The following is a 20,283-nucleotide window of genomic DNA, read 5'->3' as shown; positions in this document are numbered from 1 at the left end:
TAAGCTTCTAGTCATTAGATGTTGCTAAATCCTCGTGTAATTCATTTGTTCAAGAAGTCACACATTTGATACACTTCTCCAATCATTGTGAAATGCGCTATCATAAACTTAAGTTTATCGACCATGTTAAGTACAATATTCAACATAAACACAGATCTTTTGAATGAGAGCGGAAATACATTGTTGTGGGGTAGTGTTATTCTAGTTTTTCATAATTCAAAATATATATATATATATATATATATTTAGACGAGCAACGTGATATCCTGCACTATTAATAATGCATCTAAAACCTTATGAAATATGAAGGCCAGAGAAACTTCTATCTCAAATACAATTCCATACCTAATGATAATTTCAAAACTCAATTCTAATTTATTTTTACCAAATTTGGAACAAGTACAAGTTCTTAATTATAAAATAGTAGATAGATCTCTGCTACCGAATTCTAGATGTTCCGGTATTCCTCCACACAAATTTTAATATTAAAAAAACAGTATTTACTGATTTGCCCATTTCCCTGTGAGTGAGGAACAGGGGAGCACGAAACTTTAGTACCAGAGGAACTCATATGCTTAAAATCATACAATAAATACTAAGAGAAAGGATCATCTATTTCCATTTGCTTGTGTTCATTCTGTTGTCTCTCACATAAGGAGGGGCAATATTGTAATAAAAGAAAAGATTTTTCTTTTCTTTTATTACAATATTGCCCCTCTCATATTGAGAGACAACAGACTTTTTTTTATTACAGTATTGCCCCTCCCCATGGGAGAGTGAACACAAATAGGAGTAGATGATCCCAACAGATAAATACTAGTAAGAGTTCTCAAATATAAAATTACTTAAATTTCATTTTATATTAGTTATTGATGATAATTTGTTTTCTTAATTATCATTTTATTATAAAAAATATACTAATTTATAACTCCTAAATGTTAATTATTGGTTGTTTGGTTTCTTTGTAACTATTTTAAATATATATAATAAGTTCAAACACTAAATAACAAGAATCATTAGGTAATTCAATTTAGAAACAAAAGTCCTTTGACACATTTAAATATAAATCTATGTAAAATATTTTTAAATAATTCCAAAACTATTGAACCTGATACTTAGTGTCCCACTATGCAATATTATTGACTTTCAAATAATGAGATGAAAAACTAAAATCTGTATTATTGTATTATGAATTGAGTTACATATGCATTATATAGCAGATTAAAAACAAATTAGCAGTTCTAAACAGTTTATTTGAACTGCTCACAATAACCATTACATTACTCTTCTAGAAGAGTGACAGTTATTTGTTTATTTCTTATATTTCTACAAATATGCATCCATCTTATAGTGCCAAATATATGAACCATAACTAATAACAAAAGACACAGCTTTAAGATTCTGGTTTAACAGGCAGATAAGTTAAGAAAAATGCAGTTAAATCATCTTTTTTACATGACCAAAACAAAAAATAAAAACCAGTTGTGTGATCAGTCTAACAAAACGTTGTATCCCCCATCCAGATTATCTAATCTGAAGTTAAAACTAGAGTTGGATCGCATAAAAAGTTTCATTTACAAAGCTTAGAAGCTACAGTATTATACCCATGCTCTATTTCCTCTTCTGTCATCTCTATAGTATCATCGCTGTCATATCCTTGTGCGCCATTAATCGCCTTGTTTCTCTTCTTCTGGTTGGTATTGTTTTCATCTGCTTTTATCTGCTTTCTCTTTCTTACAACTGAATCATCTTCTGCAATCTTAAACTCTTCCTCGTAGATTTTCTTACAAATTAACGCTTGCTTGTGAAGCTCTTCCTTTGGAAATGACAGGGCATCTTTCCCACCCTTTTCAAGCTTTGCTAGCTCCTCAACCACACGAGGAAGAAAACTCCACTGCTCGATCACTTGATGCATATCCTATGTCAGAAATAGCCATCAAATAAGAAGAAATTCAGTGAATGATTCGAAAGTTTACAATTACTATATGTTCTTGTGTTTGTGTGCCTTTGTTTTCCTCTTTTTGTCTAAAGAAGAGTGAGTATTAGCAAGACGAGTAGTGAAGATAAAAAGAGTAATCTGTCGTAAGAGTAAAATAGTTTGCTAAAATAAAAAACATTGTCATTGAAATGAAAAAATGTTGTAATGACTTCAATATGACACCTAATATTTTCTTCTTTTTAAAATGCTACTGCAGTAAAGGCTCTTGTGTCTGGCTAATTTTGCTTTCCATACTTTTAAATGGCTCAAATTACTTTCTGGAATTAGTTCTTAGTTAACTCCATTAGGTTCTTAAATCATCTCTAAACAAATTTTTTTTCTTATTCTCTGGAAGCTTGCACGACCCTCACAGTCATGCCCCACTATCTTTAAACAATTTTGCAGCTTCTTATTCTCAATCTTTAGCTAAAATGCATATCAAAACATTAACAGATTTAACCAAAAAGTGAAGATGAGAAGTAATTTGAGTTACTTTTAAAAGATCGAGAATCAAAAGAAGTATGCCACAAGTTGAGGAAGTAAAACGAGCTTTTGATGCAACTTGAGGAAGCAAAATGAGCTTTTTATCCTTTTCTATATACAGATTAGGACTCAAATTTGTACAAGAAATTCCAAATTTCTGAACCAGAAAATTTCAACCAGCATAACAAATTAAATAGACGTCTGAGCTTTGCATGAGAAGGTAGAAAATAGGATTTCTTCATAGAATGGGTTAAACTGAAATTTTGTCTTCTCCTTTTCTTTGAGACAAGATTCCTAATCCAGCAAATTCTTGATTTAGATTTTGATCGACAACTTGTTAAAATCTCTACAGGATTGAGCCTTACTTGTAGTAAAATTAAGTCCAAGCCTGACTTGAAATCTAAACACAGGTTCAGGCCTGACAACAGATTCCAGACCTTGCTTTTTCTTGCTATTTAGGTCATTGTGGATTTGGAATTCGAGGTTCAATTCCAAATCCATTGTTTTCTTTGTGATTTAAAATAAGGAATTGAAATTCGAAATTATAGTTTTAGTGAAATTAAAATGAATGTGATTTTTTAAGTTACAATCTCACCCTTCTCACATTAGAATTACAATTATATGATTTCACCAACATAATAATTGAATTGTAATTCAATATTAATTCTTATAGAATTGGAGGAATTAAAATTCTAATTCAAACTATATCAAACATAGCTTTATTTCTTTTCAGTGGTGTACCTCTTTTTTCTCAAGGGAATTGATGGCATCCTGTATACATGTTAGAATTCCTTCAGCAGCTATTTTCTTTATCTCACTTTCCTCTGGCTGTTCAGAAGGCAAGCAAAGAGTGAGAACATGAAAATGTGTGACATTTACACTAAAATGGAAACAGTGGCCCATCAAGAGGAGAAAATAGTTTGTATAACTCTAGTATTAATCATATCATTGCTGAAAAGAAGACTGCAGCTATTTTCCAAGTGCAATCTGGAATTGATTTAGGGAATTCATTGAGCCAAAACTTTCATAATTTTGTCACAAGTAAATGATATATCAACCAAATGAGGAAAATTTGGACATACAATGGAACTAATAACCAAGTAAACTAAGATATAAAAATACTACCTTCTCTTCTTGGCTCCTCAGCCACGTGATGGTTTTACTCAAATCATCAACAGCCCACTTCTTCAACATTGAAGGAGAGAAATAATCGATAACAGGATTAGCAGTTCCACTCTGCTTTTACAAAATACATCATATGGGCCATTAGTAAAGGAAAAAAATGCTTAATAAAGAATAAATTACATCCCCTGTATATCTCCATGAAATGCTAGCCAGTAGAAAGAAGCTAACAAAGGAGACTTTATATGCAATTGAGGCAATACATGAAATCAAGCAACATAAACAATAAGGCCCATTTGAAAGAAAAAATTATAATAAGGTATATTGGAATTGGATACACTTGACATGAGTGGTTCAATTTGAATTTGAGAAACAATGTACATAATATCTAATATTATGAAAGCATTCATAAACAGGGAAACAGAACACCTACAAGTGTTTTGAACTGAGGGCATTAAATGATGCAGCCTCAAAATAACTAGGAAATCGTTAACAACTTTATATTTTAGTGAAAGCGGACCTTGGACGGTCTAGATGTAGTAGCATGGTTAAGATGTGATTGACGATCTGCTGGCAACTGGGGTTCTCTATTTGCTGAAGATTTCTGGTCTGAAAAGTAAACATTGTTAGAAGAAAACAAATAAGTCTGCCAAGATAACAATAATACCCATAAAGTTTCTCTTTAAGTTTCCCAAGGAGAGTGGAAGGGTAAAGAAATTTCACATGACATTGGAAAATATGCTTCATGGGCCAAAAGGTGCTAACAGAGATATAGGGTGAGGTAAGTGAGAGTTGGGCAATAAAATCTTAACACGTCTACTTTCATGCCAATCGTCAAGACATGATTTAGGCACTTAGATTTACTGAACTGGATTCTAGACAAGTTAAAATATCCATAATAATGTTCATACTAGTAAATTAGTTTGTATACTCATGATTCAGGAAGACTATGTTTTGACTGATTTAATTTAAGTCCAAAAGAAAGCACTACTACTGAAACAATCTCATTTTTCTTACTGCGTAGCAAGAAATTTTGACAGGAGAAGATACAGGCACAAAAATGCTCCGGCACATACAAGTATAACAGACCAATAAACAAGCAGATGCGCCTGTGTACACAAAGAATAGGAGTTGGGTGGGAAATGGGAGAGGAGCAAGAAACCTTCTTTTGGCTCATCCAAAATGTTTTGCTTTTTCCATGGTTGTCCAGCATGCATGAGGTAACTTTCAATGTCAATAAGCTTTTTTTGAGCATAACACTCTGATATCCATTCCTACTCCAGGAAATACACCATCGTTAGACACTTACACGAATCAAGAGGTTCGTACGAGTATAAAGGCATCATGTATGTAAAACTTTAAACACAAACACGAGTGAATAGTCCATACAAGTATTCAAAATTAAAACCAATACAACTATATATTCCAATAGAAAGGTGCATAGGCTACATAATGTTATATAAAAAACATAACAAAAACTCAAACTTCAGTCCACCGATTAAAAAACAAATAATAAGAATGGAAAAGGGTAAAAGATCTTATGGACTAAATATGAAAAAACAAGGGAAAACCTTAGAAACAATAGTTCCACATTCTGCTTTGACTTGTCGACACTTGGGTGTGTTTGCAAAAGCACAAATTAGGAGAGTGCAATTTGAGTTCCAATCAGGTTGATATTCAGCTCCCATTTCCAGAGCCTGGGTTCGTAACATGCCACGTTCTGGATTAACAAAACCTGATAGAGCAAATACAACTCCTTCCTGCAGAAATAACAAATAGTATTAACAATCGACATAACAAGCCTAATGAAAATATATATATATATAAAGTTCACACATTTTACCATAAGTCTTGAGAAGCTTGCAATCCCCTGATCAGATTCAGATTTTCTTCTCCGATTTTCATTCTTGGAAGGATTGTTAGTTTCGGGTGCTTTTTCATTTTCTCTACTAGTCGTGGAAGATCCACCTACATTTCTATTCTCATTTACAGAAACATCAGTAGGGTTCTTAGCTTGTGATTTACTACTCGTATTCTCCTGTGAACTCATCCATGACGGGAGATTTCGGCTTGTGTTCTTCTTTAGATCAGACATGTAACGTATAGTTCAAAGCAGAATGACTACCTATTGAAACTGTCTTGAACACGGATCCGATCCTAAAATGACTAGCCGACACCGTCGTCTTCTACAACGAATTGGAATGCTTTTATTGCCTCTGCCGTGAGCTCTACTGTGGCCTTCGATCGGAGCTTCGACCTAACCAGAAGGAAATCGGATTTAGGTATATCTGCAAGTTCCCTCAATATAGAGAACCTCTATTTCTAAAATTCCCTAATATACATTATTTAAATATTAGGATGGTATATGTATAATTTATTTAAAATATATTATATGAAAGTATAAACAAATTAATTGTGTTATTTATTGGACAAGATATCAAAATTGCACAAAAAATGTTAAGTAGTATATCATTCTTAAATAGTAAGAATATTTTGATTATTTCACTTAAATATTCTAAATATTTCTTGATATCATATCATGTTTTTTTTCAACAAAATACAAATATTCAATTTCATTGTCCATATTCAATTATTATGGACTTTTTTTCAACAAAATATCGTCCATACCCAATTATTATGGACTTTCTACTTACACTACATCATTTGAATTAGCAAATTTTTGTCATAGTTAACTTGTAAGTGTTTTTTTTAATGATTGAAATTGTAATCTTTTTAATTTTAATTGAAATATAAATTTATGTTTTGATATAAACGATAGTTGGAACTAGGGGCGAAAATGAATTAAGTCGTAACTCGAATTCGAGTCAAGCTCGAGCCAGCTCGTTTAAGATTAAAATTGAATTCGAGTTTAGGTAAGACGCGTTTTATGGTTTGTCGAGTTTTTTCGAGCCTAATCATATATTTGCTTTTATTATATTTTACTTTTTAATCAAAATTTGAAACATATTCATAAGACTATCTATGGGCTTATTGTTTATGAGTCTCCCTAAAATTCAATTATTCACATAAGTACCATATTTTCTATCTTATTTTCCTCTTATGATTCTTTGAATGAGTTGATTGTCCCTAGTCATCTCATGTTTAGATCTCTTTACAACAATTATAAATTGAAAATTGGTTCTTTGTAGATTTTGATAGATGGAACTAGCTATAAAAAAATATATATATTATTAAATTTTGGAATAGACTTTATATTAACAAAAATATCTAACCATACCCGACAATATTATTTTTGTTAATCATTATACAAAAATATTATATTTTTGTTATATTTATTTAATATAACATAAAATATACATATGGGTGAGAAATATTACCGATATTATATGTATATCAAAAATATCGTACTGCAATATATCGAGAATATCGATTTTTTGGTATACCAAAAAAAAGTAAGGTATGATACCATTACCGAAATTATTGGTACGATAAATGTATGAGATTTTTAATATTTTGGTATATCAAGATATACTAAAATAATATTTATAAATTAAAAAATATATATCATATAATACTTATAAGAAAATAAATAGACTTGATATTAATTTAATTACAAAAACATATTTTTTTTAAAATCAAATTAAAATATAATTATACTGTAATATTATTCAATATATACAATCTCAATGTATTATATTTTATAAAATATAAAACTATTTTTATTAGTATTTTATTTTTTAAAATAAACGTAATGGAGTCTAATATGTTTTCAAGTTTATCTCAAATATAATATACAACTTGAAAGTATTCTTTTAAGAAGACTCTCGACTTTCATTTGTATCTCACTCTTGAAAGTATTTTCTGTTTGATGAACTATGTTTTGATTTATGATTGTCTGTATATATTAATATGTAACTAAGTATTTGAAATATTTGTGTGGTGAACTGGTGATTGATGAATGATGATTTAAATTTTTTTAATATAAAAATTAATATATAAATATATTTAAATTCGAGTATTTCGAGCCGAACTCGAGCATATGGTTATATGATCGAGACGAACTCGAGCCTATGATTATATGATCGAGCCAAGTTCAGGCTTAATATTGGAAGTTCGATCGAGCTCGAGTTGAGCCAATAAAAAACGAGTCGAGCTGAACTCGAACTAGGGTTAGTTTGGGCTCGGCTCGTTTACGTCCCTAGTTGGAACGAATTCTCTCATCACATATATATGATATAAGAACAACAAGATATTGTTGTGTCCACTCGGCTAGATCAAAACCTAAAATATTGTCAATTTAGTGGCATCATGCACCTTAAACCCTAAGGTTAACCCTATATTTGAGGGTTAAACACTTAAAATTACAATAAATCACAACTAAACATAAACACAACGATTAAATAGACAAAACTATTTATATACAAGGCGTGGAGTTAGGTTTTTAGATTTGCATTAGCTAAAATTCATCCAACCGAAAAATTAAATGAAAATGCTTCAATGTGATAAGCTCATCATGATCTCTTATTCGTTATTTACTATATAAAAAAAAAGAATATAACAAATCATATACATTTTTAATAAGATACTATAATAATTTGTGATACAAAATATTGGACATTTTTTTAAACAAATTAATGTCAATTACCAATTTGTGGCATCCAATTTCCATGTTTGAAAAATGTTCAATTCTTTGAAAAAAAGTTATCCTTATAAAATAAAAAACTAAAATATAAAATTTGAAATTTAGATAGTTTGTAAACATATCCTAACAAATTAAGCTCCTAGTATTAAACAAATTAAAACATACTCTTATATATATTAAAACCTAATTTGTCTAACTTCTATTATATATAGTGTTCTTTGATACCAACATTTATATCCTCTAAAGAAAATATATAAATTGTCTCCATCTTCACATATTCCAAGTTACAAAAATTATATGTTACAACTTCAAAAACATAACTTAGACTTGACATTCTTATGCAAACAATGTGAGAATTCAAGTTTGTTGATTTGTAACAAATACTTAGTTAACCAAGGTAGCTCAATATCATCATTTAATTCAAAATCAACATCATCACTATTAGTTACATGTAAATGTTACTTCTTCACTATTTTCGTTAAGAAAAAAATTTGGCAGATATATGTAAACAGCTAGAACAACCTTGAAAAATTAAGTTGCAGTTTCTTCATTATGAGTTTAATTGCTTACTTCACTTCAAATAATTTAATACTCTCCAAATTTATAAGCCATTGGTCAAAAGTGTATATGGTTATGACATATAGTGCACAAACTTCTGGAATAATTTTCAACAATTCATCAAAACAATTTTAAAGTTTAAAATGCACAATTTAAATTTAAAGAGTGTAAGCAATATCTTTCCCTATACATTTCCACCACAATTTTGTCTCCCTTGTACAAATTATGCATTTATAAATAGTAACAAATTGTAAAAGGGTTTTAGAAATAATATAGAAACTCTTTATTAAAATAATTAATGCAACATGTTTGTTTTAGTCATCTTTACAATTTTGTAAATTTCTCTGGTACCCCTGTTGCACAATCTGTACGGAATAATATAAACTCTTAGACCATCTCCAACCCTCACCCCGTTTTCATCTCCAAAATGCAGTAAACGTCACATCAAACAGTAATTCATCTCCAACCCAAAAACTCATTTCTAAACTCAAAAGAATATTCTCAGAATATTCTTTTTTACACCAACTTTTTAACTTTACTAATATTATCTATATATTTATCAACTTTATAAATTTAACCCCAATCTTTTCTCATTTGTTTATGAATTTTTTTTTATAAATTAATAATTCATACACATAAATATAATTTAATAATATTTTAAACAAACAAAAATTATAAAATAAAAATTATATTAAATTAAATATTATTAAAAAAGAACTTACACAAGTACAAATAATAAAAATGATATCAATTCTAGGAATTGGTGTACTCCTCCCACAAATGATCAATTAATGCATTAATAAGTTCTATGTGAGCTTCTCTGTTTCTAATTTTTCCATATCGAGAAATGAAATCTTGAAATCGAAGTTCTACGTGAGAATCCTTTCAGTTTTTTAGAGAAATGTGAGAATCCTTTCAGCTTTTTAGAGAAACGTAAGAATTCTTTCAGCTTTTTAGAGAAACGTGAGAAATCCATCTTTCAACTATCCCTCTTCCGAGTCGGAAAATCCAACTCCAGATTCTGTTGGGCAGGCATCCCCCGGCGTCTCCTCCTTTTCTCTTAACCTAAACGATTCAGTAATTGGTTCTCCGTCAGAAAGACCTATTGGAGTGAAAAAGGCAAAACTGAAAAGAAAAAATGATGATAATATATCATTGCATATAAATGGTATGCAAGGAACAAGCGAAAAAATGGTTGAAGAACTAAGAAGGATAAATGAACAAATGCAATATCATAATGCATTGAAAGAGATAAAGGAAGAAAATAAAATTTTATTGAAAGATTCGAGTAAAATAAGAGATCCACAGCTTCGAACATTTATTGAGGCTGAACAAGCACGAATAATGGAAAAAAGAGCTCAAAATCAAGATCAACCAGATCCATTCGCGACGGGTACATTTTCAGGATATTTCAATAATCTTGGAGGAAGTGATGCTAATTTATCAGATTAATAATTATTGTATTATTTATGTTGTAATTTTAATTATTATATTATTTATGTTGTAATTTTAATTATTGTATTATTTATGTTGTAATTTTAATTATTCTAATTTTTATTTTTAAGTATTGTTTTAGTAATTTAAGTGTGTTTTTTAAATTTTATAAATTTTAAGTATTGTTTTAGTAATTTAAGTGTGTTTTAATTATTCTAATTTTTATTTTTAAGTATTGTTTTAGTAATTTTAAATTATTATTATTTTATATTTTTTGAAAATTGTTAATTTTTTTATCAATATTATTTATAATTATAAATTTATAATATAAATAAATAAAATTATTAAATACTTAAATAAATTATAAATAAATACAAAAAGATTATAAATATATATAATTAAATAAATGTTTAATATAAAAGAAAACTTAAAGAAAATTTTAATTAAAATAAAAAATTACAAGGACCTTTTCACATATTTTGGATAATTGCAAGCATGAACAGTCTTCCGCCATATATGGCGTCTTCTTCCTCTAGATATGCCGGAACTTCATTTTGGCGGAGGATTTAGAGGCCGGTTGGAGGAGAATGGGCTACTGCAAACTCAGTTTGCAGTAGGGTTGGAGATGCCCTTAGTCATACAAATATAGGGTTAGTTTGATGTTATCAATTATACATCTAGTGCATCTATCCATTAAGAAAGCACCACATGTACAAAGAGAAAAAACCAACAAATGAGAGAGATAATGCTTCACTTTTGTGTATAGGTGTCACTTCATGAGTGAAATACAGATAGTACCTGTAGTGATAGCATCGAATTAACCCAAATATAGTATATGTCTTTGATTCTCAAACGATGACAAAGAAAATTAAGACGATTCTTTACCAAATTGAAGAAAATATTAAGATTTAGACAAATGAAAACTAAATGACTAGTACAATTTTATGCATTAATGACAACGGAAATTTACAAGATCTATAAATCTTATAAGCACAATTAAAAAGATTTTTGATTTAAGTTATACTACCCAACCTTCATTAGTTAATTTAAACTATAACCTTTATATCAATCACATTCAATTGCCACTTGAAGTTAGATTTGTTAAAGAAAAAAAAACGCATAAACGTAGTTATTTATACAACTAGCTCACTTAAATATATATTTAATTATATAAGCTAATAAAAAGTCATTTAAACCTACGTATTATTAAAAATTGATTTTTTAACCTATCTTAGTAAATCATAAGTTAATTTTTATTTTTTAATTTATATATTTATTAATTAAATATTAATATATTTTTTTTACTTCTTTTTCATTAATTAAACAAGTTAAATTTATTTTATTCTTAAATTTTTATTATTTATATATTAATTTCTCATTTTTATTTCATCTTTTCTTTATCAGTTTTTATTTCTCATAATTCTTAAATACTTATTTTTTTAAAAAATTTAACAACTTATTTATGAATTTTGTATTTTATGGTAATAACTTTTTTTTGGAAATTTTTTTTCTTATTTAATTTAATATGAACAAAAATGAAATTAATAATTTTTTATTTAATTTTTAATTCATGACTTATAGTAATAAGGACCATTATTTTGTCTAATATTACTTTTTTGTTGTTTGATGAATGCGTTGCTATTATTATCCAATTCTTGATTATTAATTAATTTATTTTGTTTTAAAAGATTTTTATTGTTAAAAGGATAATTCATTGAGACTCAACCATTTTAAAATAATTAATAATCAATGTTAGTATAAGAAAAAAAATATAAAAAATTAATAATTAATGATGAATACTTATTTATATATATATAAAATTAAATTAAAATAATCAATAATAAATATTCATATAGAAATAATAAAAAAATTATGTAAAAGATAAAAATAGACAATTCATTAATAATTAATATTATTAATGAATTGAAGAAGAGAAAAATATATTAATATTTAATTAATAAATTTATAAATAAAAAATAATTATGATTTATTAAAAGAGGTTAAATGAGCCAATTTTTAATAGTACGTATGTTTAAATAATATTTTATTAGTACATATGTTTAAGTGAACTAGTGATATAAATATATACGTATAAATGAGTTTTTTCTTGGGTTGAAAATATGATTTAATTTATCTTTTGGAGCCATTTCAATTGAACATAAACAAAATTAAATAAAATTTTAATGATCAACCGGTTAACAACCGTCTATAACTATCCCAGAATGAGTATTTTCTTATAGTAAAAATGGAGTTAAAAGGAGAAAAAAAATAATACCACTTTTAACTCCTCTATAAATTTTACCGGATCCATGTTGGAGACAGCAGGGCAGTCGTAACACCCTTTCAAAAAAAATAAAATTTGTTAAATAAAATTTTTTTATTAATCAAAGAAAACTAACTAGTCATGTATTTATATCATCCACTTTAACTTAAATTACTTTCAAATAGAATTGAATCGTAATCTTTTATATTATATAAAACCGATTCTTATTTCTTACCACTGTTGGCTACCTTGGTACGGATTTATTTTGTACAAATTATTATTATTATATATTTTTCCTCTAATATATATTTTTAAATTAGTGTAACCAAATAATTTGATTTACATTAAAATAGTTTATTCTTGTGGGGTACATTATTTTAGGCTTGTTTGATTCCCTTTTAATTTATTTATCCCGCTCTCCAGTGTTCCCCTCTCAAGTCTCTCATGTTCAAAAATACAAAGGTGAGTGCTCACTCCGTCTCCCCCATCCTAGGGTTTCAATTCTGAACTTATCATGATAGGCATTGGCGATGGAATTCAGAGCTCGGAATTGATGGATCCTCTTCAAAAGTTGTCTGGTCTCTCGCTTTTCCCCCGGACGTTTACGGATTTAAAGAAGAAGAACGTCTCCAATTCCAGCAAATCCGATGCCCTCGAATTTATCCACGACTCCATGAAATCGAAGGTGAGGCTATATCATTTTAAGTTACTTTGTCAACGGACAATTAGTCTGTGCTTACATTTGAGTTTATTGGTCCATTATCAGGACTGTAGAAGTCCCAACAAGCTATCAGAGCAGGCAAATACGATTATAGATGAAGTATCGGAGCTTCTAGATACAAACTTCGCCAGTTTAGTTACTAACGAGAAGCCGAGTGACACGATCCGTGAGATGAGAAAGGGGAATCCAGAAGAAAGAAGGCCTGCACTGGGGCGTAAACGGCCTCGTTTCTCTATGAAACCACAATCGAGGTTTGTGGTTTCTGTTACACAAGAAGTTGATAAGATTTCTGTAGTTTGATGCTAAAGCTTGGTAGTGATTTGTTGATTTGCATTCATTTGACAGTCAGCCAGATGCAAGTCTGGAACCAAGTCTGGACATTGATAAACTGGAAGACCCGGAAGAATTTTTAATGGCATATGAAAAGCTAGAAAGTAAATTTAACATTATTTTTTTCAAAATAAGCATGTTTATGTTACTAATGTGATGTGGATTTCATGTGGCTTTCAATATGGGTAGATGCTAGAATGGAACTAAAGAGGCTGAAGGGTTCCGATCTATCTACGTTAGACGAGCATAGTCCTATCAGAGCTGAAGAGCGCCGTCGACCTGGATTATTAGGGTATATCAAATGTTTTAATCATCTGTTTTCGCCAATTGCCAGTTCTTAGCATGCTTCATTTTATGAGCTGCTAGCTTTACACATTGCTCTAACATATCATTTTCTGCTCCAATATAGGAAGGCAGCACACTACAAGCATCACACTTATGAAAAAGATGATAAGATTGTGGTTTCACAAGAGACATCAGAACAGGAAATTATGAACTCAAATCATTGTTCACCAGAAAAAGAAGCTCCTATTGATGAAACACAGGAAAGAGACATCATCTGTAAGGCTATGCTCGTTTGCATGTTTTTTCATGTTGCTATTGTTTTTTCTTCCTGTGAGTTTCTGCATTGTTTCCTTTGGCTTGACATAATAAATGATCAAAATTTGACCTTCATTCAACAGGTTCAATTAGTGAGACTGAAAGGAGGGTTAATAATGTCCTGGACGAACTACTATCTGATAAATGCGAGAGCTTAGATGGGAATGGAGCATTATCCTTCTTGCAAGAGCATTTGCAGATAAAACCCATTGATTTAGATAAATTATGTCTTCCTGATTTTCCTGATGTTGGAAAGATTGACATTAAGCATGTTAAAGAAAAGTTAGTAAAGCCTCCTAAAGTCTCGTCAGTTGTGCAAAATATCTTGAAAAGCATCAGTGACAAAACACCTCAGAAAGATAATAAAGCAGTACCAGAAAGCCCCAGTAGCTCTATAGCTTCTCCCACTCCGCCAAAAAATCCATTTGCTTCAATATATTTGTTGAAGAAAAGCATCTTGAAATCAAGAGAGAAGTCCCATGTATCAGATGTGAGCAACTCTGATAAAATGGAGTCAACTACGAATGTACATGTTGATGACAGGAGTCCAGCAGAGATTATACCATATGATTCAATTGATCTTTCTAATAAGTGCGTCCACAATTACTTGAGTATTCTTCTTAATATTATTAATTTCAGAACCACTACTTTTAGATTGACATGAAAGAAAACACAGGTGCTCTGAGATGGAGGATACTGACTATGTCAGAAGAGCTGCTAACGATACTGATATTCTGATGACATCCAATGAGATGCAGAAAAATGTAAGGATGCTCTTTGTTTTGTTACCTTTGTACCTGGAGGAATGATAATTGAATATGAAGGGTAGACTATAACCTTTTGATATAAAACAGGTAGGAGATATGCCACAAGAGGAAGATAAACCAGTATCAGGAAGCCCCAGGAGTACTATAGCTTCTCCCTCTCCGCCAAAAAATCCATTTGCTCCACTATTTGTATTGAAGAGAAGCACCTCGAAATCAAGGAAGAAGTCCCATGATGCATTAATGTCTTTAGATCCATTCCCTTCTAGAGAATTTTCTGACGCTGAACATTTTGATCAAACGATGATCGACTCTGATAACACGGAGTCAACTACAAATGAACATGTTGAAATTACTGTTGTTGACAAGAGTCCAACAGAGATTATAGCATGTGATTCCATTCATCTTTCTAACAAGTGCGTCCTCAATTACTTGAGTATTCTTCTTAGTATTATTAATTTCAGAACCACTACTTTCAGATTAACATGAAAGATACAGGTGCGTAGAGATGGAGGATACTGACCATTTCAGAGGAGCTGCTAATGATAATGTTATTCTGATGACACCTAATGAGATGCAGGAAAATGTAAGGATACTCTCAGTTTTATAACCTTAGTTGTTGGAGGAGTGATAATTGAATACTGAAGGGTATAATATGATCTTTTGATATAAAAGGCTGGAGAGGTGCAACAAGTGGCATTGGTTCAGTGTCAACATGATACGGATGTTACTAAGGGCACGCCTATGATAAACACCAGTGATCAGACAGAAGTACAAAATAAAGTTCAGGAAATTGTAAGTAATTTTCACTAAGTTTGAAACAATAACTTTTCAAATATCTGGATATTCATTAATCTCGATGCTAAAAACGCAGGTTGAGGACCAGTCACATGATGCCATACTTGACGCCAATATTGAATTCCCAGCATCAGGAACTTCAAAGAGAAGTAAAGCTCAGCTAGGTATGTTTTAAGTTATAAGACAATGTGATACAAGGGGAAAGGGTATTAGGGTTAATGCACTATGGTGAAAATTAACGGTTGGAAAGCCTACCATTTATGATCAGTGACAGTTATTAATATAGTAGTATAAATAGAACATTAGTTGTTAAGAGTAGTTATGAAAATGATTAGTTGAATTCACTTGTTAGAGTTTTTCTCTCTCATCCCATTGTATTCACCCTAACAGTTAGAGTTCTATCTCCCTCTATTAATTCTTCACTCCTCGTCTCAATATAATTATTCTTTACTTTTATCAATTATACTTCTCTATTCAAGGTTTATACCCAAGTCTAGTTCAAGGTATATCACAATGATGATTTAACCCCTCTTTTAGAATGTGGTTTTGCCTTGCAGACCTAGTTAATGGTTTTCTCAGCAAAAATAAAGATTTACTCTAAAAGAGTTTTCAATGTTCAATAATGCTGCTTATATTTGTAAAAGATGATGCTAACTTCATTGTTCCTGTTTTTCGGGAAATTCTACTGTCAAAGGGTAAATAGTTGAGCATAAGAAGTTATGGTGCCTATTGCCACCAGAAAATTGAATACTTCCAACACCTTCCTAAAAAAACCATAATTGCCTGTGTGGGGTCCAGTTCATAACTCCTACAACTCGCTGTTTGAAATTTACTGGAGACTGTTTTATTCATTATAAAGGATATCTGTGTTTTTGGTAGAGAATAATTGTATAGGTGGTAAAACTGTCAATTAATTGGGTTATCCAACTTGGAGCTTGTTTGGTCTTGGTAAAAAATCTTGTTTGGTCTAACTTAAAAAACTGTTTATTGGGGTTCTTTTTATCATAATACCCCTGACTTTAATGTTGCATAACAAATAGGCTAAAAAAGAAAAGATGTAGACTAGTATTTTGGTATTTTTATTTATGATTTGAATTATTAGATTGAATAGTTGATAGATGATGGGATCAAACAAGCCCTTTTATTGTTTGTTCAACATTACTTCTACCTGTAGCCAACAGTTCTTTTCCTTTATCTTGGGGTAGGTCAATCAAGTTCTGTTGCAGTGTCTCTCCATGCAACTGGTGAACCCTCTAAAAGTCCAGTTAAGGTATCAGTACAAGAGAACAAGGTAAAATCTTGTTAATTTTCTCTTATTTCATAACAAACATCTCATACTTACAGATATATTGCAACTTGTTTGAGAATGTTCCAGAACTTGATTGTGTAATTTAATGCCCGTGGACATTTTTTGCCTTGAAAAGTCAATTTATGCATGCATGCTGTCCATTTATTCCTTATTAATGTTTTAATCAAGCTGTAAATTTAGGCTCCTTATTCTGAATGGCTACATTTAAAATAGGTTTGGTTCTTTTTAAAAATATGTATCATGGACATTGGAGTATTATTTAGTCTATGATAAATTTCCTGGACAATTATAATTTTTGGCAACTGGGTTTATTTAGCATATGTATCATGGACTTTATAATATGTATATGACAACTGGGTTTTCTAAGTGCTTAGTGATTTTCAATAAAAAGATATTAACTTAATTGTTGCTTTTGCAGCCTGGGATTTTTTTCATAAGCCAATCATCTCTTATACATGATTGAACTTCTCTCTTTACACGCCTAGTCCACTCTGACAGCCCTTAAAAAAAGTGACAATAACTCATTGAACCATTACCTAGTGCAGTGTGTTTAATTTCATAAAAATAAATTATGTTAACTATTCTTCTTGCTGGATGTTCTTATGTTGTCTGTTGTGCAAATATTTCAACATCATAATATATTGCTGGTGACTATTATATTTTATGCTTTTACTGGTTAATTTACAAAGAGGCGAGGTCTCACATTCGCTCCATTCCCTATGGAAGCACCTGGATTGAAGTGGGAGTTATGTTGTTCTAGCCTCTAAGGAAAAATACCATGGTCTAAGAAAAAGTTGATAATAATAAAAGTTACAAATTTTGTATCAGTGATTAGCTTTTGCTTCCCATTGCTTGAGTTTCTTTTTAGGGAAGGACTGAGAAACTATTTTGATTGACCACCATTTTCTTTTGCAGCAACAGGAACCTTCATTAGATTCTCGAAGAAATTCTAAAAAGCCAGCAAATGGTGTTCGCCAAAGGAAAAAACTTTCTCATAGGCAAAGTTTAGCAGGTACTTTGTGTTTTCTCTAGTTTATTATTCACTCACTCATATACCAATATTTGTTTAATCAATCCAATTGATGCAAACGATCATGCCACAGACGCTGGTACATCTTGGACATCTGGAGTAAGGAGAAGCAGCAGAATCAAGATGAGGCCCCTGGAATACTGGAAGGGAGAAAGGTTTCTCTATGGACGTGTGCATGAAAGTGAGTATTTCTAGTTGATAATGTGAATTCTATTCAATTTTCATATAATTTGCATTATTTGAGTTCCAACAAAAATTTAGTTAGAATTTGCATCAGCATTGCAAATCCAAATCTGTTGAGATCGGCCCATCTGTAAACACTTATAATTTTTGTTTCTGTATCAGGATCTGGATGAGAAACAACTAGTAGATTTCTTAATATGTGTCTAACTATGTTTAGTTTCCATAGATAATCTCATCTGTTGGATCCACAATTTTTGAATCAAAGTTTGATTTGCTTTCCATGCATATTTCTGATGAGGTGAGTGTATCTCTTTGACTTGAACCGCAGGTCTAACAACTGTAATCGGGGTTAAGTATATGTCTCCAACAAAAGGGGAGGGTAAGGAAACCTTGAAGGTCAAGCCTTTCAAAGATGAGTACAGTAAACTTGTTGAATTTGCAGCTCTTCATTGAGAATGAAGTACTGCTGCCATTCTCATGTGGATTTATTCGAGGTAAACAGAATTTTCCTCACGGGTAATTAATTTGCTTCCAATTGCCCGTGTTTATTTTGTATTAGTTAATCAAGGAAATATCATAAACCGTGAAAACCGTGTTCTCTTTTGTGTATTCTTGTTAGTTTTTAACTGAAGGTTATATTTTTTTAGAGTTGTTGTCTTGGCGCGTGGACATAGCTGGGATTTACTTGCAATACAATTAAAATCCCAGTGAACAAGTTGTTTTCTAAACAAAATAATGCAAATTTTTATTCAAATAGTTGAAGATCAAACAAGGTATTAATTAGTCTAATTATTTAGAGAAATTAATTTTTTTTCTTTGGTTTGACTAAAGAATATTATTTGGGGGTAACATTGAACATTCACTTTCTTTATGTTCTTCTCCTTCTCCAAATGGGAGTAGAAACTTTAGAGGGAATATTCAAACTGTCTCCATTCTTATATATATTTATTTTAATTTATTGTTATGTTTTTGTCTAAATTCTAAATAATGTTACATGTATGATGATGTCAACATAAAAGTAGTATTCAAAAAAGTAAATGTGAAAGAAAGTCTCAACGGAATGGAAGTTGACTACAAAATCCCAAAGATACTAGGTTTATTATGTAGGGGGGGTGTTACTGATTTTTTTTTTTTTAATTATTAATTGATAAAAAAAAGTAAGGTATGTATTTTTAATTGATTGAATTATTATATTTTTTATATTTAAAATTTAAAAAAATAAAATAAAAATATTTTAGTTGATAAAAAGTTATATATAATCATAATTTATTGTCTTAGCAGATCTTCTCTTTTCTTCTTTGTCTGCTGTTGACATTTCTTTTTTCCTTTTACTAATAAATGGTGTGATTTGAATTGATTAATTTCTAGTCAATATCTGTTTTGGCACTAAAAAAATTAATTATTTATCTTTTTTTTGTTTATTATAGGAATAAAATTCAGCTAAAAAAACATTTCACTACTGGACATGTTAAACTAGTATCATTTTAAATTTATTGCAATTTTAATTGTCTGCTTTGAATGTTATTTTTCCGTGAGATGATAATATAATAATGTTCGATGCTCAATATTTATTAAATACAACATGAAAGATTATGAGGATATTGTCACGCTACCTTTCTCAATGAGATAAATTTTAGTGTAAAAATAAGACTTTATCCAATGGTCAATTGAAATTATGAATTTTGACCCTAACAAAATTTTGGAATTTTCAAATATATTTTTGCGTGATTGTGTGGTTTTCTAATGTCATTATATTTAGTGGTCAATGTTTCCTTTATCCTTTTGACAAATGGCTAAAGCTTCTAATTTCTATAGACTTTTTATTTTTATTTTATTCTCAAATAAAAGCTTCTACTTTGGAAATTAATGATTCTTAATTTTTATTGATTTTTTTTTTAACAACTATGACTTTTTCATTGGCACGAGATTAGGAAACATTATTAATCATGCTACCTTGGCCTACACACCTTAATGTTGAACATTCATGTTGAAGGCAAACATTAAAATAGCAAACTTTATTTGATGTTATGTGTTCGTGTTACTTCTTTAAATTCAAAACATTTTTTTTGTAATAAAAAAAATCATTTAAGGGACTATTGGGCTAAAA

The 20,283-nt window shown here is 30.1% G+C and overlaps 2 protein-coding genes across 3 annotated transcripts; one reads left to right on the top strand and one right to left on the bottom strand.

The window, feature by feature from the left end:
* Nucleotides 1-1,348: 1,348 nt before the first annotated feature.
* LOC124920855 (DNA-repair protein XRCC1) lies at nucleotides 1,349-5,876 on the bottom strand. The gene is made up of 7 exons (XM_047461423.1): nucleotides 5,427-5,876; nucleotides 5,155-5,343; nucleotides 4,746-4,857; nucleotides 4,104-4,192; nucleotides 3,587-3,697; nucleotides 3,203-3,289; nucleotides 1,349-1,918 (listed from the first exon to the last, which is right to left on the bottom strand). Exons 1-7 carry the CDS (start codon nucleotides 5,676-5,678, stop codon nucleotides 1,571-1,573), a joined length of 1,188 nt encoding a protein of 395 aa, XP_047317379.1. The 5' UTR covers nucleotides 5,679-5,876; the 3' UTR covers nucleotides 1,349-1,570.
* Nucleotides 5,877-12,879: 7,003 nt separating this feature from the next.
* Nucleotides 12,880-18,826, top strand: LOC124940426 (centromere protein C). Of its 2 annotated transcripts, none has more exons than XM_047480954.1 (15): nucleotides 12,880-13,126; nucleotides 13,208-13,413; nucleotides 13,508-13,596; nucleotides 13,682-13,784; nucleotides 13,902-14,053; nucleotides 14,176-14,683; nucleotides 14,769-14,856; nucleotides 14,947-15,272; nucleotides 15,355-15,442; nucleotides 15,532-15,651; nucleotides 15,731-15,818; nucleotides 16,860-16,945; nucleotides 17,885-17,975; nucleotides 18,067-18,174; nucleotides 18,505-18,826. In XM_047480954.1, the coding sequence occupies exons 1-15, from the start codon at nucleotides 12,956-12,958 to the stop codon at nucleotides 18,627-18,629; spliced, it is 2,349 nt and encodes a 782-aa protein (XP_047336910.1). In that variant the 5' UTR covers nucleotides 12,880-12,955; the 3' UTR covers nucleotides 18,630-18,826. The 2 variants fall into 2 exon arrangements, with proteins under 2 accessions (XP_047336910.1, XP_047336902.1); XM_047480946.1 differs by having other exon boundaries at nucleotides 17,879-17,975.
* Nucleotides 18,827-20,283: the final 1,457 nt, after the last annotated feature.

The sequence above is a fragment of the Impatiens glandulifera genome, chromosome 1 (genome assembly GCF_907164915.1).
Source record: "Impatiens glandulifera chromosome 1, dImpGla2.1, whole genome shotgun sequence".
Taxonomy (NCBI): Eukaryota; Viridiplantae; Streptophyta; class Magnoliopsida; order Ericales; family Balsaminaceae; genus Impatiens; species Impatiens glandulifera.
Note: the sequence above shows the minus strand (reverse complement) of the source record. Positions and strands in the feature narration are given on the sequence as shown.